The sequence below is a fragment of the Mastigoproctus giganteus genome, chromosome 12 (assembly GCF_048544385.1).
Source record: "Mastigoproctus giganteus isolate SK-2022 chromosome 12, ASM4854438v1, whole genome shotgun sequence".
Classification (NCBI taxonomy): Eukaryota; Metazoa; Arthropoda; class Arachnida; order Uropygi; family Thelyphonidae; genus Mastigoproctus; species Mastigoproctus giganteus.
The window spans coordinates 106,072,029-106,097,180 of record NC_143586.1 but is presented as its reverse complement, the minus strand read 5'-3'; the positions used below and the strand labels follow the sequence as shown (position 1 = coordinate 106,097,180).

At 36.9% G+C, this 25,152-nt stretch overlaps 1 protein-coding gene across 3 annotated transcripts in view; it reads left to right on the top strand.

Annotated features, from left to right (window-relative positions):
* Positions 1–25,152, top strand: part of LOC150077321 (serine/threonine-protein kinase tricornered-like) — a 273,055-nt gene that overhangs the window by 190,992 nt on the left and 56,911 nt on the right. For 2 of the 3 annotated variants that reach the window (XM_090386937.1, XM_090386938.1), the window contains exons 6-7: positions 4,877–5,031; positions 13,974–14,079. In XM_090386937.1, coding sequence (XP_090243063.1) covers positions 4,877–5,031; positions 13,974–14,079 — 261 coding nt within the window. The remainder of the gene's footprint in view (positions 1–4,876; positions 5,032–13,973; positions 14,080–25,152) is intronic. The other variant, XM_090386939.1, reaches the window with a different exon arrangement.

Here is a 25,152-nt window from a genome sequence, read left to right as displayed (position 1 = left end):
CGTCATTGATGTTAGAAAACCTCCTATGTGACCCAAAATGTGTTCTTGACATTTTGTTATCACTCAATTCAGAATTTGTTTTGCTGCATAACATGGTGAATACCTCCTATGTGGGAAAATGTCTGAAATTAAGACATTTTATGCAGCAAAAAAAATTCTGAATCCAGTGATAACAAAATGTCAAGAACACATTTTGTGTCACATAGGAGGGTTTCTAACATCAACAATAATATGTTAACAGAATAGAACACAGTGAGAATGCTGAAGAGTTATGTTAGAATTATATTAGACATAGTAGTGCTAGAAGAATTACTTTGATCTTAGTAGTAATTACTGTGTATGTTTATTGGATAGAGAGAGAGAGAGAACATGGATAATAATAATATAAAAATGGAAAACAGGTTAGTTAGTACAGAAATAGAAGGTATATACCCTAAGCTTCAAAAGGAAAGGAAGCCTCAAAAAAAAAAAAAAAAAGACAAAGCTTTTCTCTCTTTTTTTTTTTTTTTCTCTCCTCTCAGTATATTCTATCATATATATATACAAGGCCTGACATAGCTGAGTGGTCAGGAGCGAGAGTGCATAGCATGCATTCCTTGAGTGGATCAGGGTTCAAGCCCGTGACTACTAAATACGATAAATATTTGTATTGACGATTTATTGTAAACTCTACTGACTTGGTTGTCATGCTGGAGTATAAACAGAAAATTTAATTTAAATTTAATATTATTGAGTTTTTTTTTTTTTTTTTCCCTTTTATTCTCCTATGATTTCATCTATATAATTTTATTATGGAGCATAATTGACTCAATAAATAATATGTGAAAAAAGTTTTGCAGATGTCTGTTATTGATTTCTTTTATTTAATGTTTTAATTTCTCAGTTTTTGTTTTGCTTAAATTTTTTTTTATATTTTACCATAGGTTTGTCTTAATTGATCTAAGCATTGCATATTCAGTGATTGCTTTTTGCCTTACTGAAATACCAGGATCCCACCCCGTGGTTTGGAATGTATGCTCCCAGTACGTCCAAGTACAGTCAGTCCTCGTATAGCGCGATAGTTGTGTTCCTAGAAACCCTCGTGCAATGCAAAATCATGCAATATAAACAACAGGCCCTATGGGGAAAAATAGGGTTAGGTGCCGACCACCCAAGATTGAACACACATTTGTAACCAAAACATTACCAAACACAATAAATAATCGTAATAAAATATTGCTAATGCTTTTGCTTCTATCGTAAGCAAACTTTTTTGTTTGATTTTTCTAACCAAACAGATGACAGCCGTTCCATCTCTTCCAATTCTTTGTGTCTTAATCTAATGGATTTTAATTACACTTTGAGTTGTTCTGCTATGAAAGTTGTTTTTATTTTCTCTGCATTCTTTGTAATTCTCAGCATTGCCTCATTTAGGCCTGTAGCACGTGTAATATCACATGGTCTTTCATTTCGCTCAAAGCGTTTCACAATTTCATATTTTTTCTCTATCGACAGAAGCTTTTTTTTTTTTTTTTTTTTTTTTTGATTTGGTAGTTGTTGGCGCATCGGCTTCTGTGGCCATATTGCACCTCCCAAGGTTTTTGCAGTACTTTGATCCAAGCCCGAGGCGGGAATCGAACCCGCGACCTTTGGGTTGCCGGGCAGGTACTTTACCCACTCGGCTAGCCCGGTCGGCTCGACAGAAGCGGACTGGCCATAAGCCTTACCGGGGAAACCCCGGTGGGCCTGTGGCCGGTGTGAATTTTGCCATAAACCATAGTATGAGGCCACTATAAATTTTCCCGGGTAAGAATTTTTGACCCAGTCCGCCTCTGTTTATCGATATTGCTTTTCTTTTTCTCTCTGAATCTGCAGTGTCTTCACCAGGACGCTTCCTTTTCACACCTTTTAAGTATTTTACTCATTTTTAGGGAATAAAGCACAATTACAAAACGAGGAGGCACGTTTGATACACATAAAGAAAGCTGGGCACGTGTAGCAACTGAATAAACAACACCATAAAGCCAGAAATACACTATTAACACCTCACATTTTTACTAAAGCACATTTCTGGGCGTTACTACCATAAAACAATTTCCAGTTGCGTTTCTGCTAGTGGAATCTGTTATAAACTGGTAGTAAACTCGATCTAATTGCATTTGCGATTATACCTACAGCTGGAATTGTGTTGGTTTTTACATTATTATGGTGAAATGTGTTTCCCCTTCATTGATATAAAAAATATAAATACATTTTCAGAATCTTCTCTTCATTCCTATCGTGTTGCATTCGGTTGGGGTGATTCTGCGTTCGACTGCCATTTCTTGTAAACACAAAGGCGAATCGTGCATAAGCGAATTCGGTTCGTGTTATATAAGATATCATTCCCCTATTTATAAATCGTGTATGATCGAATTCGTGTAGTGCAAACACGTGTTATACGAGGACTGACTGTACCATTGTTATTTGCTTTGATCTTCTCTTTAAGTGTGTGTGTGTGTGTGTGTGCTATCATATATTCTAAAATTTTTATTCTCCATTATTTATTAGAGTATTGAAGAAGCATTGGGTACTTCTGTTTATTTCTTTCCTCACTTTGCCTCTGTTTAGCCTCGGCTTATTTATTATCCTCTGTTAATCCCCCTCCCCCATCTGATATATATATATTTGTTTAGTCTGCTATCTGTGGCTAGCTGTTATTCTGCCAATATGCTCCTAAATTTTGATAAATTAATCTTTTTTATTGCAACTCTTTATTATATCTTTCTCTTTTTGGCATATTGTTAGGTCCTGCTTTTACTGGCAGGCAGCAATCAGAAACAAATAGCTCTTGCTGATTATTATTTGGATGTATTGAATGGTACTAGCCTTGATAATGTACCATTCAGTGCATCTTTATGTGATAATTAGCTATAATGATTTTAGTAATTAAGATTATTACTATATTTAATACCACTCATATACCACATGAAATTAATAATATAGTTTATTTAGCTGTTTGTGTAAACTACTATACATTAAGTGAAGTTTCAGGCATCTCACCGATACCTGTCATCAGACCACACTGCTAGCAGACTCCTCTTGCCATTGCTCCCAGAAACCTTCCAGGTTTCTGGGAGTAATGGCAAGCGGTGAATGTCAGCTACGTTGTCTGATGATATCAGTAAAATGCCTGAAACGTCACTTTAATGTGTTTTTTTTTTTCCAATGGCACACACAACACAGATTATATATACTGTGGATTCCGGTTATTTGAGCCACCGGTTAATTGGGGCAGCCATTTATTTGGGGCAAATCTTAAAAAACCAAACCCAATCGAGAAAATAGCCAGGGTTTACTTCGCTTAATTGGGACAACATGCCGTTTAATCAGAGCAGGAAACCGCAGCACTGGAGTGCTGCGGTCTCCTGCCCCAGTTACCCTACGATTGTCTCCGATCGTACCACGTGATTCAGTCGGATTTCTGGAGGTCGCAACCATAAAACAGTAAAAACAATTAGCTGCGTTCTTTTTATAGCCGCCTTTTTATTGGGCTTTTCTGTTAGTGCTATCTATCATAAATGGATACTAAACTCGATCTTATTGAATTTGTGATAATACCGACAGCTGGAAATCTGTGGGTTATTATGGTGAAATGTTTACACTTCCACGAAATCTTCAATCATATAAAAAAATTAATTTTCAGAATCTTCTCTTCATTCCAATTTTTAAAGCTTCGTAACTTGTTACTCCGTTCTCACTTATGCTTGCGTATCGTGTTTCGTGCAATTTGTGTGTGCCGTGTTCTTTGTTATTGATTGCTTATCTTTTTACTGTTTTAAATTTTAACCCCCATCCACAAATGTCAGTGAACAGAAATGTCAGCTAATTAGTATGTACATATTACAGTACGTATTAATTATTCCTATTATCACCTATATTCTTCCGATTTTCATGTATCAGTTAATTTTTTAATTGGTAAGGTAATAAAGGGTAAATTTATGCTTAATATATCTTTATTTTTATAGCCTGTGATGGATAATATTCCTCCTATTTTCGCTAATTAGAATTGCTGTTTAATGGAATTAAAATTCAATTCACAAACGTGATCACAATGACATATCGTATAGTGAACAGTACTTTACTATGGTGAGCCCATCGTAACGTGATTTGATTTTACAGTGAACCAATTGTAAAGCTGGAGGTCCGTTGTATTTTTAACTATTTACATGAAACTTTGGATAATTGGAGCAGCCCCTTAATCGGGCCAAAATGCACTAGTCCCAATGTGTCCCAAATAACCGGAATCAACTGTATATATAAATGGGTTTTTAATGTAACTCTTAAAAAAGTCACATAGAAAAGAGGTAAACAGTAGATGAAATGGTTTTGGGGAAAGCAAGATAATATAGTGTATTTAGCTGTTTATATGACAGATGCACCTAAAAGTGCAAAGCAGCATTAAAGGATGTAAGAAAATATGTAATTTGTATTAATATTAAATTAAATTAAGTAAGTATAAATGTAACATCCTTTCACTAATCTACTATTCTTCTTTTTCTACTTTCCTCACCCTTATAGTTACTGGCACCTTGTGTAACTTTCACATCCATTTATATTTACTTAATTTAATATTAATATAAATTATATATATATATACTACCATTAAATATTGACAAAAGTTAAATTATAATAAAATAAATAAATAAATAATTAAGCATACATATATATATATATATATATATATATATATATATATATGTGTGTGTGTGTGTGTGTAATTTTTTTTTTTTTTTTTTTCTACAGTGTGTACCTTAAACCACACATTGTAAGCTGAAGTTTTGATAGATTTTTCATAATATTTTCTTCAAAGTAAATTATCTTTTTTTATTTTTTGATTGAATTGATTTTTTTATAGGTGACATGATGACATTACTCATGAAAAAAGATACATTATCTGAAGAATGTACCCAGTTCTATATAGCAGAAACAGCTTTAGCAATTAATTCTATTCATAAACTTGGTTTTATTCACAGGGATATCAAGCCAGATAACCTTCTTTTAGATGCACGGGTAATTTTGAGCATTTCTATTTTCCTTTTTGGTTATGCAGTCAATTATTCACCTTTTTTTAAATAAAATGTTAATAAACATTTTAAATAAAATGTTAATACATTTATTTATGATAAATATTATATTATAGAGTATTAAAATTTTTTAGGTTTCCTTAGTTAAGAGACACTCTTCTAAATTTGTGTATTCTGCATTCATTTTATGATAGATTAATTTGTTGAGACAAAGAGAGAACAAACATTAGAAAGGGGATGGATTCTTCAGTTTGTAGATTTTAGTATTTCTCTCTCTCTCATCTCTGAAAAATTAATTTTTCAGAGATGAGAGAGAGAGAGAGAGAGAGAGAGAGAGAGTGCACCTGAGCCTGTAATTTGCAATGCCACTTTTGATGTATTCTACAAAAAGAGACACTTTTTTTTATAATTTTCAACTGTGTTGTGTCTTTTCATTTATTTATAGAAAAATTATGCAGGCTGTATTGCTATATGAAAAAAAATGTTTAATCAGTTGCAGGGCAGGAAAAATAGATGAAATAAATTAATATTTTGTACTCACAAGTCAGAAGGTCACTTTGCTCCCTTCTGCTTTGTGTCACACGAACCGGAATTATACACTTTTATATTTTAATTTTTTTTAGTGGGGGGGGATGGGAATTTAGTACAAAAGTAGTTGAAGCATGGACTTTCCTGAGGTAAAGCTTTTACAGACCGTTTTATCAAACTCAGTTTGATATGCAAGGGTGAGAAAGGAGGACAGTTTTGGGGACTGTCGGTGGTTTATGAGCTGTGTTCTTTAATCCAGTCTCTTCTTTGGCCAGACCTTGACATCCCAGTGTTTACTTCTTGCCTGACTGTCTGACTCGCACAAAAAGCAAGGCATTTTTGTGTAGCCAGATTGCTGTCCAGTTAACTTGCCTATCACTTTAAAGTCAGCACAGACCAACCAACCGTACTTAATATCCATCAACAACTTCTTGAAGTTTTCATATGTTTCTTTAAAATGCACACGATGATCTACTGAGTTTGACCCTTATTTATTTCCATTGTGGAGCAACATGTCTTTGCGACTCCTCTTTGACAAGTCAATAAAAAGTCTCTACTGTGTAGGATTGTAACTAATTCCTAAATCAGGGCCTGCACTAGGGGTGTGTGCAAGTGAGGCACTTGCCTCAGGTGTTGCCTAAAATAGGCACAGTGCCGTTAATAAAATATGTTTTACATTTAACGTTCAATATCAAATTTCTACTTTCTCTCTACCCCAAATACAAAATATCTTTTCTTATTTATTGTACTGTTAGGTTTTCACTATCTACAATTCTACAAATATACCACAGCGATAGCTACAGTAATCCATAATCCCTTAATGACGTTGAGTGCAGAAATACATGCTGGTGTACTGTTAGTCAGACCATAAAATTCTGGTAATCACTCTTGTAATGCTGAGTGTAAGCGTTGATTATTCAGTCAAAAGTGTAGGTATTGAAGGCTTAAAATTTAATTACAATAAATATTCACATCTCACCTTCTTGCATTTTATAGATTATTTAAGAAAGAAATATAGTTAGGGAAGGATGTTACTGGATGTTATTAATGGTATCAATTATAGTAATAATCATAATGGGGTTGTATAGCCCCATTAAGATTATTAATATAATTAATATCATTCGTATACCACGTGAAATTAATAATATAGTTTATTAAGCTAATTGCCTAAACCACTATACATTTAAGATGATGTTCCAGGCGTCTTACCAATACCCATCATCAGACCATGCTGTTGGGGGGGCAGAAAATAGTCCAGATATCCAGAGAAGCGGACCACATACAACCCCCCCTTCAGATCCCCAGAACCAGCTTATACACCAACCTTAAAATCTGTTTCTTAGTGAAATTAAAAAATATTTACTTAAAATTCATGAATACTTTTTTAAAGAAAAACGCTTTATATTTTCAGTTGGGGAAATATTATTTTGTTCATTAAGCACTATTAATTTGTTGATTCACTATTCAAAATAATTAATTCTTTGATTAAGCACTAATGTGAAATTAAAAATTTACTTAAAATTCATGAATACACTATATTTTCAGTCAGAGAAATACAACTAATATTATTTTGTTGGTTAATCAGTATTAATTTGTTGATTAAGCACTATTAAAATTTGTTCATTAAAACTAATTTGTTGATAAAAAATAATAGTGTTCAAATTACATTCTAATACCTCATTTTCAGTGTTGTAAATAAATGTCTTATTAGCTGGTTAGGACATTGACCGATAAAGCACATGGACCTCCATTTGAATCCCACCACAAAAAGAAAAATATTTTTATGGAAAAAATCTTCTGGCTCCATCTAGTAACAAAATTTAAATTAAATTTAAAAAATTGTGGCAAAAAATAGCGGAGTAGCGCCAGAGATGTGATATCATCTGTGCATAGGATCATGGGAGACAAAATTTATTCGAACTGCCATATCAGTGATGCCAAACAAGTGCCACCCATTCCCCCCCCCATAGCAGCAGTGGCAACAAGTAAAATCAATTCAAATTGCCACCAACCTTATGCTATTACAAGGTTTTGCCTCGGGTGCCACAAATGCTAGCACTGGCCCTGTCCTAAATAGTTTATTAAGTCATTTATATTACTGCAAAAAACCATAGAATCATCATCAAAAAAGTAGGCAACTAGTTCTTGTTCTCTGTGTCGTACCATGAGAAAAATATCCCATATGCTAGATTTTTTGACTTAAGTCTGGAACCAAGGATTTCTGCAGGTTCCTTTTGTAAATTTAAATCTCTTACCAGATCATTGAGTTCATGCTGTGAAAACAGTTGAGGGCTGGATTCAATGTCTCCAGACATGTAGATTTAAGTTTCATTTTCAGAAAGTTTAACTTTCAGCACTCTTCTACTATGTTCTCCAATATAAGTGGAGGACATGGAATCAGCAGGTTATCTCCATGTGGGACTAGTCTAATGGCAGATGGAATATTAGGATACACAATGCAATTCTTAACTCTTTTTATTGTATCCTTTAATTAACTAAGCAAATGTAACAGTCAACACAGTGGTTTGCAGGTTCCTGCCAAAGCACGGGAATTACAATTGGTATAGCCTTCTTTTTACCATTTTTCCGCAGTCTCAATGCTTCAACACACTTTTGGCAAACTTTATGTGGAGCCCAATGTTTATCTTGGTCATGAAGGTTTTACTCCAAAATAAGCACAATACACATTTTTTTACAAATTCTGTAATATCTTGTCTTTGCTTAAGGACTACACAACTTCCACAAATATAGCAAAATAAGTTCATGTTGTTCAAACACTTATGTGAAGACATTTTACTCACTTTCCAGCACAAGTTTGACATGAAAACCTCAAAAATAAACTGAGCTCACACTGATAAATAATGCTGCATGGAGCTCTCAAGGTTAAAAACAAATGACTGAAGACAATGTTACCACATATGAACATTTAGTGTACAAATTTCCAGCATTTATTCTTAACTTTATATATTCAATAATACAACTCATGACATCAACTTAAGTGATTTGTGAAGAAAAACAGTATGTGATAGAAAAAAAACAAATTTAATTTCTGAAATCATTGTAAAAAACTGAGTTAAAAACAGCTATTAGTTTCCAAACATCGAACATAGTTAAATATATCTGCACAAAGTAGCAGAAGTGCAGTGGCTCGGGGAAGAACCGAAGAGGGCGATTCTCCAATGCTTCACATCCTAAAAAAATGTGCAATTTGTGATGTTTGCGGAACTTTCTGGAACAGACCATGATCTGGCCAAGGAAAATGTATTTGCGTGTGCTAAGTGCAGAGAGTGTCAAGAAATTAGGCACCAACTGAGCGTTCTGATGGACATCTATGAGATTTTGAAGAGTAGGGTAGATGCCCTTGAAGGAATTAAAATGGGGGAGCCCATCAAGCTCAATGCTAAAGCTCACTCTTGTGCATCAGGCAACACAGCAGCAACCCTCAGGGCAGAATGCACTTGTTCCATAGGAGCTAGTTATTGTCGGTGATTTTATTGTCAGGAAATATATTGTGCAAAAATGATAGGTGGAATAGGACCAGGACCAAAAGTTGATGACATTGTACAACAGATCTCTTTTAAGGGCACAAAGGGTGATATTGTTGTACATGTTGGTACTAATAACATTAAGAGTAGGAGATCTGCGGACTTACTTAACAAGCACAGGTCAATGTTGAAAAAAACTTGCGGTTAGGGTTAAATTTGAAAGTCTACAATTCTGCCCAGACACGATAGGAGGGAGTATATGATGAAGGCCTTGTCAATCAGTTCGGCCCGGGAGAGATCATGCAAGGCTCATGGGGTAGAATTTTTTTTCAGTGTTGTCTGTGCTTGTTAACAGGAGAAATTTTTTCTACAGTGATGGGATACACTTAAATAGAAAGGGAGCAAGAATATTTGCTGATGCTATCGAGGCAGTGTTAGGTGGGTTGGAAAAATGCTAGCTTGGGGGGGATTCATAGACTAATAGATTAACAGTAGCCATAGGCAGAGGTGAAAGTGATTCTTGCATTGCTTCTATTGGAATGAGCAGCAGTCTGGAAAGTGAGGTGCTGGGGATTTCAAGGACTGCTGGGAGTCATCATGAAACAAGTAAATACATGGGTTGTGTTAGGGTAACTAAGAGTAAGAATAGGTCTATGTATACTTGCATGTACACCAATGCTAGGAGTATAGTAAATAAATTTGATGAATTTGAGGTGCTGGGGAAGACATAAGGTGGATATCGTTGAGATGTCAGAGTCTTGGTGTCACACAGAAATTAAGGAATGAAGAATTGGAATTTTGGTGGTACAATGTGTATAGAAAGGAGGAGGGATCATGCTGTTAGTTAAGAGAAACATAAAATCTAGGAAGTACATCCAGTTTACATAGGTGGACAATGCAGTGTTGAGTTTGTTTGGTGTGACATAAGCACTGGGAAAGCAAAGTTGAGAGTAGTAGTGTGTTATAGTCCTAATCACTGATAGAGTACAATGAACAACTCTATAGAGAAATAGTGGCCAGTAAATCAGATTGTCTTGTAATGGGGGATTTTAACTTTCCAGATATTGACTGGAACTTGTGGGTTGATCACTCATACACTAGCAAGACTTTTGTAGATTTATTGAATGATTGTTTTTTACAGCAACATATTCGAGAGGCAACCAGAGGGAATAATACTCTTGATCTGATTATCAGCAGTGATTATTCATGCATTAAGAATCTGCAGATAAAGGAACCACTTGGGTGGGAGCGAACACAGTGTACTGATATGGGATTTACTCAAAGATGTAAAAGGCGCCTCCGTAGCCAAGTGGGAAGGAGCAGCAGTGCATAGCACACGCTTCCTGATTAGACCGGGGTTTGAGCCCGTCACCACCAAATATGGAGGATGCGGAAAGGTCAAGGGAATGACCACCGCATATTCCCGGAGCAATATGGCCTTAGTTGCTAATGCTCCTAAAAACCAAATAACAAACAAACATCAAAGATGTAACTACCATCAAGGGTAAAGTGAAGGGTTTTTGCTTTCGTAAAGGTGACTACAGTGGTCTCGGTTTTTAAATTCTATACAGTGGGACCAACTGGTGATGTTACCAACAGCAGATTCTAAAGGGGAAGCATTTAAGGAATTAATCTTGGATGGTACTAGGCTTTTCATACCAACTAAGAAATACTGTACAAGGTTTAGGCATAAATGGATGTCAGATGAACTAATGAGACTCCTGGAAGAGAATCAAAATGCGTTTATGCATATAAATTATCAAGAGACAGATGCCTGTGGTGGATATAAGATAGTCTGTAATCAAGTGACAAAGGAGGTTAGGCAAGAAAAGGCAGATTACAAGAAATCTTTGGCAAAGGACGCAAAGAAAAATAGAGTTCTTTACTTATGTAAACTCTAGAAGAAAGGTGAGAATCAGATTGGTCCACTTGATATCGATAGTTCGATTATTCATGAATGAGTATTTTGCATCCACAAACTGAATGAGTATTATTTTACATCCACATTCACATGTTAGGAGTTATTCAGGGAATGGGAATGTCAGAAGTTTATCGAACTCTGGCCGGTGAGCTAAATGATTTTTAATAACTGAGTGTAAAGTAGAGGAGAAATGGCTGAAGTTAAATGTAAGGAAGATACCTGAGGTGGATGGGATCTATCCAGTTATATTAAAAGAGGCAGCAAAGGAAGTAAGCTTGCCCTTAGCCATGATTACAAGGGCATCCTTGGACTCGGGAGATGTCCAAATGTTTCCCCAATTCACAAAGGGGAATCGAAAGGTGACATGAGTAATTACAGACCTGTTAGTTTAACTTCTGTTCCTGGGAAAATAATGGAGCCACTGGTTAAAGATGCACTGCAGGATCATCTAGACAAGACTGCAGTTATAGTTCAGATGCAACATGGATTTGTTAAGAAGTCATGTCTGACCAATTTGATTGGATGCTATGATGTGGTTACAAAGGAACTGCATGCAAAGAATAATTTTGATATCATATATTTGGATTTTAGGACAGCTTTTGATACTGTTGCACATGGAAGACTACTGTACAAGTTGAGCAGTATGGCATTAAGGGCAAGCTGCTGCAATGGATAAAAGGATGGTTGAGTGGGTGAAGACAGAGTAGTAACCAGTGGACAGTGCTCTTCGTGGATTAATGTTATTAGTGGAGTTCCCCAGGGGTCTGTGTTATACCCATTGTTGATTTCTGTATTTATCAGTGATATTGATGAAGGTATATAAGGCATAGTGCCCAAGGTTATTAGGGTTGTTAATGACAGTAAGGATGGTATGCTACTGCAACAGGATCTAGAAAAGTTGAGCAGATGGGCTGAGAAGTGGCAACTGAAGTTTAACATTGACAAATGCAAAGTACTGCGTATGTGTAACAGTAACCCCAGAGTAACATACGAACTGTGTGGTACTAAACTCAGGGTAGTGGAGAATGAAAAAGACTTGGGGCTAATTGTGCAGTCAGATATGAAGTTTTCTGAGTAGTGCAGACAGGATGCAAGGGTAGCTCAAATGAGGTCTTGTCAATGATATATAGGAATTTTGCTCACAGATATAAGGAGGTGATTATCACCTTGTATAAGGCAATGGTCAGGCCATACCTTGAATACTGCGTACAGGTCTGGAGATCTCATTTTAGAAAAGACGTTGAGCTACTACAACAAGTGCAGAGAATGGCAGTGAGATTAGTGAGTGAAACAAAGGGTTGCCATTACGAAGATGGGCTTAATTTTTGCAAATTGCAGCGTCTGGAGACTAGGCACCTGTGAGGTGATCTGCTTGAGGTGTATGAGTCCTTGAAGGGGGCATAAATTCAAATCGAGGAAAGACGGTTGTAGAATAAATGTGCGGAAATTTTCTTTTGGCTAGCAGATGGTTGATAGTTGGAACAAATGTCCGTCTGCCATTGTGGAAGTTGACAGCATAAATAAATTCAAGGCTGAAGTAGACAAACTTTTGAAGTTAATGGATGGGTGAAATGGGAAGAGGGTTTTTTTTTTCTGTTGGCTAATGCTAAATAAGCTTGCTTTCTTGCACCATGTGCCTCTGCATATGCTAATACTAAATCTTTACTTATTTCTAAAATTAGAGAGAGTGCACGAGATCTGGGCTGTATCATATATCTTCTTTTCTTATTACGTATACAGTTTGTTGCATATAATTTGTTACATGGAAATAAAAAAAACTTGCACAAGATATTTTGCTTGATAGCTCACAGCAAGCTTTGGGTAAAGCTTGCCATGTAAGACTCAAGAAATACAGGGATATGGGTTCTCTTGAAACAATGGACTCTTGAGACGGGCATGGTAGTCGGTGTAGATATTTTTTATATGATGAAGGCAAAGTTAGTGTTTAGATCTGAAGTACAGATCTGGGAAAAGCTTGTGAATAGCATGCTGTATAGCTGTTTAATGTTTCAGTGAGTAAAACAAGTATGCTTGTACTGTATTAAAGATATCTGAATGCAGATACAGAGAATTTTGTTTATAATTGCTACTTTCATTTAATTCTCAAGAGCATATTTGGCTGATAACACAATACAGGTATGTGTATTGTTTAGAAAACCGAAAACTGTATAAATGGACTTGTCTCCTGTCTTCACTGAAAGATTATCCTGACTCTGTGTTGAAATGCCCCCCCCCATTTTTTTCTTCTTCTTATGATTTCAAGGTAATTGGTGTTCCAGTATTTGCCAACAACTTTCCTGTGGCCAGAAAAGCAATGGGAAAATGTTCATTGTCTATCATGTGAAATGTGGGGAGGGGACCTAAAAGCCTTTAGTTTTATTGCTAAAGAAAACTATAAAAAATATGTTTTCTCCTTATCTTTTTTTTGATTTCTATTTCATTTTTTTTAAATGGAATATTACTGGAAAGATTTTTGTAGGTTGCCTTGGTAACTTTGTGTGTCAAATTTCTTATTTCTTACTTTTCATTAATGGTGCCTCCGTGGGTAGGAGCAGCAGTGCGTAGCACATGCTTCTTGATTACACCGGGGTTCGAGCCCGTGACCACCAAATACGGAGGATGTGGAAAGGTCAGGGAATGACGACCACATATCCGCGGAGCAATATGGCCTTAGTTGCTAATGCTCCTAAAAAACAACAAGAAGAACTTTTAATCAGTACTTGGGATGAAAGAATAAATATGAATAAAATAATGTAGTTACTGAAAATAAGTTATTCATGTAAAAAAAAAAAAAAAAAAATGGCTGTGCTGCTAATTGCATTCTCCATTTTATCCATATCTAAATTTTGACATGTTTGGTCAGATTTATTAGCCAAAAACCAGCAATCTCCATGTCCCAAGATTGCTAGATTTTGGACGTTGCTCCTGTAGTAATTTATAAATTTTTTTTTTGTCCTCTCGTTGTACTAAACTATATTATTTTCTATAATATAGGGACATATCAAACTATCAGATTTTGGTTTATGTACTGGACTGAAGCAGTCACACAGGACAGAGTTTTATAGAGACCTTTCTCAAGCAAGATCAAGTGGTGATTTTAGTAAGTATTTTTAATTTGGTCTTGCAGTATGTGTAAAGCATTCATATGTCATTAAGTTGGAAATAATCATATTAGTAAACTAAATTTAAAGAAAAATGTCAATTGAATATTAATCAAATATCAACATAAATAAAACTTCAAATCAACTTGTTCGACTAGAGAAATGATATTGTGATAAATGTCACTAACTATAAGAAATTGTATAGGCTTGATAAAGAGCATGTGGATTTTGAAATAGTATTATGAAAAGTTGTTAGTTTGAGACCACCTAGGAAGGAAAGAGTGCAATGAGTGAGAAATTTGTTTAATAAGATTAGCATTAGTAGAGGCATATGATGCAAGAAAGCAAGCTTATGCAGCATCAGCCAAAAAAAAAAAAAATCCTCCCATTTCACCCCTCCATTCGTTCCAAATGCCTGTCCAGCTCAGCCTTAAATTTATTTAGGCTATTAGCTTCCACAACAAAAGATGGAAGCCTGTTCTACCAATCAACTACCCGCAGGATAAAGGCAAATTTCCACACATCTGTTCTACAACTATCTTTCCTCAATTTTAAACTGTGTCCCCTCAGGTTCTTAGTCTGAGCAAGAGGAAGAATCCCATCAGCATTCAGCTTGCTCAACCCATTCAAGGCCTTGTACACCTCAATCAGATCACCTTGCAGGTGCCTACTATCTAGACACTGCAATTTGCAGAACTTAAGCCTTTCTTGGTAAGAGCACCCCTTTGTTCCCCTCACCAATCTTGTTGCCCTTCTCTGTACATGCTCAAGCAACTCTACATCCTTCCTACATAGTACTCTAGGTGTGGCCTGACCATTGCCTTGTATAACGGGATAAACACCTCCCTGTCCGTGCTAGCAAAATTCCTATATATCATTGACAAGACTCCATGACCTGCCCTGGCAGCCTCTTCCTGCACTGCTCAGCAAACTTCATATTTGACTGCACAATTACCCTCGGGTCTTTTTGACTTTCTACTTCCCTGAGTGTAGCACCACACAGTTCGTACATTTCTCTTTGGTTATTGATACCCATATGCAGTAATTTGCACTTGTCAATGTTAAACTTCAGTTGCCACTTCTCAGCCCATTTTCCCAACTTATCTAGATCCATTTGGAGTATCCTACTGTCTTTAGTGTCTTTAACAACCTTGCCAACCTTTGTACCATCTGCAAACTTGGACATTAAACCTGATATACCTTCATCAATATCATTGATAAATATACAAAACAACAATGGGCCAAACACCGAATGTTATTAGTGGAGTTCCCTGGGGAACTCCACTAATAACATTTGTCCACGAAGAGCAGTGTCCATTGATTACCACTCTCTGTCGTCTCCCATTCAACCATCCCTTTATCCATTGTAGCAACTTACCCTTGATGCAATACCTCTCCAATTTGTACAGTCTTCCATGTGCAGCAGTATCAAAAGCTTTTCTGAAATCCAAGTATATGACATCAAAATTATATTTGGCATTCAGTTCCTTTGTGACCACATAGTATCCATTCAAATTGGTCAGACAAGACCTCTCTTTAACAAACCCATGCTGTGTCTGAACTATTACTGCAGTCTTGTCTAGATGATCCTGCAATGCTTCTTTAACTAGTGATTCTATTATTTTCCCTGGAACACAAGTTAAACTAACAGGTCTGTAGTTACTTGTGTCACCTTTTGAACCCCCCCTTTGTGAATTGGTAATACATTTGCACACCTCAATGGGGACCTCCCCTGAGTCCAAGGAAGCTCTCATAATTATGGCTAAGGGTTTGCTTACTTCCTTTGCTGCCTCCTTTAATATAACTGGATAGATCACATCCATCCCAGGTACCTTCCTTATGTTTAACTTCAACAATTTCTCCTCCACTTTGCTCTCAGTTATCTCAGAGATATCTCAGTTATTGTTTTTGATAAACTTCTGTCACTCTCCTCATTGAATAACACCTCATGTGTGAATGTAGATGCAAAATACTCATTCAGTTTATCAGCTACCTGAGCATGATCATCAATAGTCAACCCATCTACGTTAAGTGGTCCAATCTGATTCATTCCTTTCCTTCTAGAGTTTACATAAGTAAAGAACTCTTTGCATCCTTTGCCAAAGATTTCTCGTAATCTGCCTTCGCTTGCCTAACCTCCTTTGTGACTTGATTACAGACTAGTTTATACCTGCCATAGGCTTCTGTATCATCTGACATCCATTTAGGTCTAAACCTTGAACAGTATTTCTTAGTTGAATGAAAAGCCTAGTAGCCTCCAAAATTAAGTCCCTGAAGGCTTCCCATTTAGAATTCAGTGTTGGTAATGTCATCAGTTTATCCCACTGTACAGAATTTAAAAACTGTCTGAGACCTCTGTAGTCACCTTTACAAAAGCAAAAACCCTTCCCTTTACCCTTGATGGTAGTTACATTTTTAAGTAATTCTCACATCAGTACATTGTGATCACTGTCACCCAGTGGTTCCTTTATCTGCAAATTCTTAATAGATGAATAATCAGTGCTGATAATCAGATCAAGAGTATTACTCCCTCTGGTTGCCTCTCGAACATGTTGCTGTAGAAAACAGTCATCCAATAGATCCACAAAAGTCTTGCTAGTGTGTGAATGACCAGTCCACAAGTTCCAGTCAATATCTGGAAATTTAAAATCCCGCATTATAAGACATTCTGATTTACTGGCCTACTATTTCTCTGCACAATTGCTCATGCTCATCAGATTCATTAGGCCAATAACACACACCTATTCTCATTTTTCCTTTCCCTTATTTCATACCAAACAGACTCAACACTGCATTGTCCACTAACATAAATTGGATGCACTTCCTTAGATTTTGTGTTTCTTAACTAACAGCATAGCCCCTCCTCCCTTCCTGTCCTGTCTATCCTTCCTGTACACATTGTACTCTTCAAATTCCAATTCTGCACTGCTTATGTCTGTGTGACACCACGTCTCTGATATCCTAACAATATCTGCCTTTGATATCTTGACTAGCACTTCAAGCTCATCATGTAGTAGTAGTAGTGGCATGTGATGCAAGAAAGCAAATGTATGAGCTTATGCAGCATCAGCCAAACCCCCCCCCTTTCCCTCCAAATGCCTGTCCAGTTCCTCCTTAAATTTATTCAAGCTATCAACTTCCACAACGACAGATGGAAGTTTGTTCCAGCAATTAACTACCCGCTGGCTAAAGGCAAATTTCCGCACATCTATTCTACATCTGTCTTTTCTTAATTTGGATTTATGCCCCCTTAGGTTCGTAATCTGAACAAGTGGAAGGATCCCATCAGAATTCAACGTGCTCAATCCATTCAAGGCCTTATATACCTCAATCAGATCACCACGCAGGTGCCTAGTCTCCAGCCATAGGCTTCTGAGTCGCTTGATAATTTATATGCATCCCATGCATTTTTCTTCTCTGTTACGAGTCTCATTAGTTCATTTGACAACCATTTAGGCCTAAACCTTGAACAATATTTCTTAATAGGTATGAAACTTTTAGTAGCTTCCATGATTAATTCCTTGAATGCTTCCCACTTAGAATTTACTGTTGGTAACATCGTCAGTTGATCCCACTGTACAGAATTTAAAAACTGTCGGAGACCACTGTACTCGCCTTTACGGAAGCAAAAACCCTTTCCTTTACCCCTGATGGTAATTAAATCTTTAAGTAAATCCCACGTCAGTACACTGTGATCACTGCCACCTAGTGGTTCTTTAATCTGCAAATTCCTAATACATGAATGATCAATGCTGATAACCAGATCAAGAGTATTACTTTCTCTGGTTGCCTCTCGAACATGCTGCTGCAGAAAACAATCATCCAATAAATCCACAAAAGTCTGACTAGTGTTTATTAACTATACTCCTAGCATTGTGTACATGCAAGTATACATGAACCTGTTCCTACTCTTGGTTACCCTAACACAGCCCATGTATTTACTTGTTCCACTATGACTCCCAACAGTCCTGGAAATCTCCATTACCTTGTTTTCCAGGCTGCTGCTCATTCTAATAGATGCAGTGCAAGAATCACTTTTGCCTCTGCCTGCGGCCACTGTTAACCTTTTAGTCTGTGTATCCCCCCAAGCTAGCAGTTTTCTGCGTTGATAGCATCAGCAAATATTCTTGCACCCTTTCTATTTAAATGTACCCCATCCCTGTAGAAGCAGTCTCTCCTGTCAACAAGCACAGACCAGGCTGAAAAAAATTCTACCCCTTGAGCCTTGCACAGTCTCTCCAGGGCTGAATTGATCGACAAGGCTCTCATCATATACTCCCTCCTATCGTGTCTGGGCAGAATTGCAGACACTTTCACATTCATCCCTAACTCGCGACTTTTTTTCAACATTGACCTGTACTTGTTGAGTAAATCTGCAGTTCTCTTACTCTTAATGTCATTAGTTCAAACGTGTACAACGATATCACCTTTTGTGCCCTTAAAAGATGATATCTGCTCTACAACGTCATCAACTTTTGCCCCTGGCAGACATACCCTGGTCCTGTTCCACCTGTCCTTCTTACATAGTATATTCCCTGTCTCTCTGACAATAGTGTCACCAACAATAACTAGTTCCTTTGGGACCAGCGCATTCTGCCTTGGAGATTGTTTCTCTTTTGCCTGATGCACAAGAGGGAGCTCTGTCGTTGAGCTGGGCAGCTGAGAGCTCGATGGGCCCCTCATATTATGAGGAGAAGAATGTATATGAGGAGAATAAGAAGAAATTTACATCAGAAGGCTAAGTATTAAAATGCTGTTCTGATTGAAGTTATAAGGCTTTAAAAGAATTGGGTACTGTAACTTCTGAGGACACTTACTACTTCTCATGAGATATGCAAGTAGACATAATTTTAAATTGAGAAAGGATAGCTGCAGAATAGATGTATGAAAATTTGCCTTTAGCTAGAGTAGTCAACTTGAAATAAACTTCTTAGGCTTGCAGAGATGAGAAGATTACAAAATTTAGAGAAGGACTAAATTAAATGAATGAAGATTGCATGGGTTTCATTTTGTATTGCTGTAACATCTCTATAATAATTTAGAGAGAGAGAGAGAGATTATGACCGTAGAATTTGGAAACTTGAGAAAGTTGGTGGATTTGAAGTTTTTAGAGATATGTAGTGGTAATTACCCTAATTAAGCATGCTTTGTTTCTTCATTCAATGCTGAATATATAGTATTAGCCATATTGTACAAGGAAGCACAAGGGTTTTTATTACACCAACCAAAAAAAAAAAAAAAAAAAAATCAGTTTGATATGTACCTCACATAGATACTTAAATAGGGGACCTGATTGAGGTTAAGGCTCAGAGAGGAGATAGTTAAAATGAGTGAACATGAAATGGTCTCTAGTTCTGCTGTCATTTACTTTGTATAACTGAAATTTTCACCTTCATTCATTTTTGCTATTCTCTCTCAGAACCTTACTCAATCAGATCTCCTTTAAGGTACCTATTACCAAGCTCTGCAGCTCTTATTTCCTCATAGCCAGCACTTTGTTGACCTCACCAAGTGCATTGCCCATCTCATAACCTTTTCAAGAAGAAGCTCTGTCTCTTTTTTTTAGGTGCAATATCCATACTTGGATGGAGTATTCCAAGTGCAGTCTTATGGTTGCCTTTTACAGTGTGATTATAACCTTCTCTGCAAGCAAATATATCATCACTAGGAGAGAATGGGCCCTCCTTTTTTGGGGTTGCCTTTCCCAGTGTAAGACCTTGCATTTTATGCATTAAAATATAGTTATCACTTTTCTGACCATCCTTGAAAAATTATTCATCATTCTGAAGAGCACGGTTTGATACTGATCATTAACTCTCCAACCATCACATCACTTGCAAAATTTGACATCATGTGCCCAATTTTCCTTCATTAACGCATTGACTGCCACGTTGGCTGTATATGTCCAACACCATTAGGTTTTTCAGGCCCGCGTCAGACATATATTGCAGGCACCCACTGTTTCAGTGGGAGCTGCGTCGACTGTATAGTGCTGACAATTGTTGGAAATTTACATTATTTTTGAAAAGCATGAGTGATACATATGACGAAATTTGCATGGCGCTATGAGAAAAAATAAGCGAGTAACTGCTCATCATTTAAAAATTCTTTATTATTATGAATTTTATAATTACAAAATTATAAAGATTTATGGTGTTGTCCAAAACACTCCAACACATGAAAGGCTGACGAATGCAGTCTGAGCAATACGTCAAAACTCTTTTCCCCTTTCTGCTAACAACTGATCTTTCTTCCAACTCGTAATTTTGCATAACAAAAATTGCACATTCTTCTAACTTCCCTGTTGTTTGTGTCGAATTTTGTCGTTAGTATATCAGAGTTACCACATTTTGGCTTTTCACGTTTCTCCTACCGTTCTATATTTAGCAAATCCGTAACTATCTCTTCCCCAAAGCTTCTTGTTTTTAATTTGTTTTTGTGTGGCACTCTTGTATACCACGTATGCATTGGCAAGTGATATACCAAGTATATATTCTATCGCTAATTTCCAGTACCACTTTATCCCCTTTCTTAGCGTTGTGGCATACAAACCCATTTGATCAAACAGATCAATACCTACTTTTCCCTTATTATATGCTAGAATAGGAAGTGGTTTTTGTTTGGCTTCTTTTTGTCTTCCTTTACTGGTGGAGGGTCCATCAACCATTTCTGGAGCATGCTTTGTTGTTTCTGTGAGAAACAACAAAGAGATGTGAGAAACAACAAAGAGATGTGAGATATATTGCAAAAGAGATATATTGCAGGCACCCACTGTTTCAGTGGGAGCTGCGTCGACTGTATAGTGCTGACAATTGTTGGAAATTTACATTATTTTTGAAAAGCATGAGTGATACATATGACGAAATTTGCATGGCGCTATGAGAAAAAATAAGCGAGTAACTGCTCATCATTTAAAAATTCTTTATTATTATGAATTTTATAATTACAAAATTATAAAGATTTATGGTGTTGTCCAAAACATTCCAACACATGAAAGGCTGACGAATGCAGTCTGAGCAATACGTCAAACTCTTTTCCCCTTTCTGCTAACAACTGATCTTTCTTCCAACTCGTAATTTTGCATAACAAAAATTGCACATTCTTCTAACTTCCCTGTTGTTTGTGTCGAATTTTGTCGTTAGTATATCAGAGTTACCACATTTTGGCTTTTCACGTTTCTCCTACCGTTCTATATTTAGCAAATCCGTAACTATCTCTTCCCCAAAGCTTCTTGTTTTTAATTTGTTTTTGTGTGGCACTCTTGTATACCACGTATGCATTGGCAAGTGATATACCAAGTATATATTCTATCGCTAATTTCCAGTACCACTTTATCCCCTTTCTTAGCGTTGTGGCATACAAACCCATTTGATCAAACAGATCAATACCTACTTTTCCCTTATTATATGCTAGAATAGGAAGTGGTTTTTGTTTGGCTTCTTTTTGTCTTCCTTTACTGGTGGAGGGTCCATCAACCATTTCTGGAGCATGCTTTGTTGTTTCTGTGAGAAACAACAAAGAGATGTGAGATGTGAGACTACACATCTTGAGATGTGTAGTCTCACATCTCAAGCATCTCGCCACTTTAGAACAGTAATTCCATTTTTTTCCTGCCTTGGTCGACCAGGTATATCCTTCAGTGGAAGGATATACCTGGATATACCTGGAAGGATATACATAACTTGAACAGCTTGGTTCCATATCTGTGAGCTTTATTTGGTATATATTGTTGGAATAGCCTGCCCCTCCAAGGAATAAGAGTTTTGCCAATAACGTAATCTTGGCCAGGGAAAAATATTTTCTGATATTTGAACTGCATAACATCTATCAGGTGTTGTATCTTACTGAGCCTGTACCCTGAAATAGCAGTTTCATTGTCTGAAAAGTGAATGAGGTTCACTTTTCAGACAATGAAAAGTGAACCTCATTCACTTTTCAGACAATGAAACATAACAATGCGAGACATTTTTGTTACTAAGTTATTTTTATAGATATGTTTGGTTGACCAGTAAGATGCAATACTGCCCAATCTTACTAGTCCCATCCACATAAGAAGCCCGAGAAACTTTCTCATCTCATCAGCAGTTGTTGGAATCCACTTTTTTGGATGACTCTGCTGTGAATCTTGGGTAGTATGAATTTTCTGTTCGGCATATTTGTTTCTGTTACAATAAGATTTATGACTTCATCAAAAAATAATGAAAACATCTCAAGACAAATAATATTTCTTGATACATCTATTTGCAACCCTGATTTACCTGTGAAATCAAATCTATTTTTGGCATCCTTCGTATTCAGTCCATTCAATAACTTCATTTGTTTCAGTTACTTCAATCTCAGGTTCTTCAGTCTTTTCAAATTGCTCAGTGTTTTCTTCTGCCATACAGTCTTGAAGCACTTCTTCAATATTTTCCGGTATTTCAGTATCTTCTCCTTCATTTGAAGAACTATACCAGTCAGGGTCTTTTACCAAATCATCAGAGTCGAAATCTTCTTTTTCGTCTTCAGAACAGAGTACACAACATGGAGATGGGGGAACCCCCTGGTGCCATTAGACAGCTAACACACTTTACTGATCCCTGAGGGAACCTCACTTCTTATGTTAACACAATCTGAAGAGTACCCATTAAGATTTTCAGCAATTTCTCTCAGTTCTTCTTCTTTTACTAATTTTCTTTTAGCCATTGCTTTTTAGATTTTTTTTTTTTTTTTTACAACACACTTGTACAAACTTGCGGAGAAACACAACACAATATAATGGATAATACAGTGCCCCAATGAACTTCTTTTCACAAAATCTCTAACAATACTGACAAGCTTATTGCGATGTTTGAGAGTTTATTTTATCGCGATAAGTTTTATTGCTGCGCATGCAATAGGTTATGATGAACATCATGGCGAGATCCAATCTTCCTTACATTTCGAGGGTACAGCTCTAAAATGGTGTTCACAGGCTGGCTACTAGTTAGTACACCAGACCGAACCTGTTGGTAGCTCTTAAGGAGGCTTCCGGATCAGCTAGTGTGTATACGGAGGAGCATTGTCGAGGCCACGTTATGTCAAGGATCTGAATATATTCTTACCATGTGTACTCCATATACAAAAATTTCATTACTTCATACAGCATGTCCCCCCACTTTTTCTTACTATTGAATATGCCATGAATTGTCAAACTAATAGAGTAAGCATATCTACGAAAAGATCTAAACCTCACAAACACTTCCTAGTTCATTTCACAAATATACGTGGTCTCAATTCTAATCTCAACGACGTCCATTTCCACTTGCAGTCTGCCAGACGCCATGTACTTTTTATGACAGAATCTCAGTTATCAGTTGATTCAACTACTGCTCATCTCAGTTGCCCAAATTATTCTCTGTATGATTCCTTTCGCCTCAAAGGTGGTACTTGTGCATATGTCCGTTCCGATATGCCCTGTCAGAGACTTGGTAATTTGGAATCTCCTCTTTTCGATCTTCTCTCGCTTAAAATCTCTCTACCTCATTGTGTCAAATTCATCTGTTGTCTCTACTGTTCTCCCAACTCCACCAATCACTTGGAACTCTTTGACTTCCTCTCTTTGCAACTTGACTTTCTCCAGTCCAACTTTCCTAACAGTGAGGTAATTTTCCTTGATGATTTTAATTTCACAACTCCAGCTGGCTTCCATTTTCTAGTCACACCCACACAGCTGGTTGAGATGCTGAGGCTTTTGCAATTACTAATGACCTAGCACAGATTGTTCATTTACCTACAAGGATACCGGACAATCCTAACCATACAGCCAACACGCTTGATCTTTTTCTCACAAACAACCCTTCTAAGTACATGGTCGAAGTGAGTGGTCCTTTAGGCACCTCAGATCACAACTTGCTGATTTGTCTCTTCTCCAATGGAGCCATTATCTCATGGCTATTTCCAACCTCATATTGTTTGGCATTACAAGAATGCAAAATGGGATGACCTGTGAGATTTCTTTTCTTCTTTTCCTTGGTCAGATTATTGTTTCAAAACTTCTGATGTCAACGTTTGCTCAGATCGTGTCAGTGAAATTATTCTTGTAGGAATGGAATCCTTTATTCCACACTCCACTTTAAAATCTTGCCTTTTATCTAAACCTTAGTTTTCCAATAAACGTGCTAAGGCTGTTCAAGCGAAGAATGTTATATATCGTAATTGGCTTGTTTCCAATTCTTCAGTTTCATTTTCTGCCTACACCAAAGCTCACAACAATTGTAAAGCAGTTATCAATCATCCAAACTAGATTTTGAACAGGCTAAGTGTAGATAACTTGCTATTGCCCTAATGGTAGCCGAGCATTCTGGTCTCTTGCCAAAGCTATTGGCCACAACTTTTGCCCATCTTTGCTCCCACCTCTGTCAAAACCAGATGGTTCTGTTGTCACTTCAGCCAAGGATAAAGCTGACCTGCTAGCATCCCATTTTTCTTCCAACTCATGTATTAACGATCTTGGTAAAACACCTCCCACCATTCCCAACACACTCCATTCAATGCCTCCTGTGGTCTTCCGTCAAAAGGATGTCAGATGGATTTTGACGAATCTCGATGCAAAGAAAGCTCCAGGTCCTGATGGTATTTCTCCACTTGTTCTCAAAACCTGTGCTCCTGAACTTACTCCTGTTCTTTGCCGCCTTTTTTCACCTTCTTATACCAAAGGTGTTTTTTCCTGAAAATTACAGTCAACAGAAGTTCAAGTCTAATATGAACAAATATCTTCCTTCATCTTCTGAACCTCCAACCCAAGCACAGTACTAAATACTATTTACCTCTCGTGTTTGGGGTTTCTTAAAAAAAAAAAAATCATTGCCCCCCCCCCCCCCCCCCCCCGTGTGTGAGAAAAAGATGAATGGGTGTGAGTGAAAAAAAAATATATGTATACGTATATATATGTATAAAATATAAGAAAAAAGTATTTAAAAAAAAAGTATAAAAATAGAATGCAAGTAGAGTGAGAATGTAGATTATGTAAATGTGTCTCTCTCCCACCCCTTCGCCTGGTGGGTTCCCCACTGCCAACTAACACATCCAACCCCTGGAGCGGGATGGGCAGC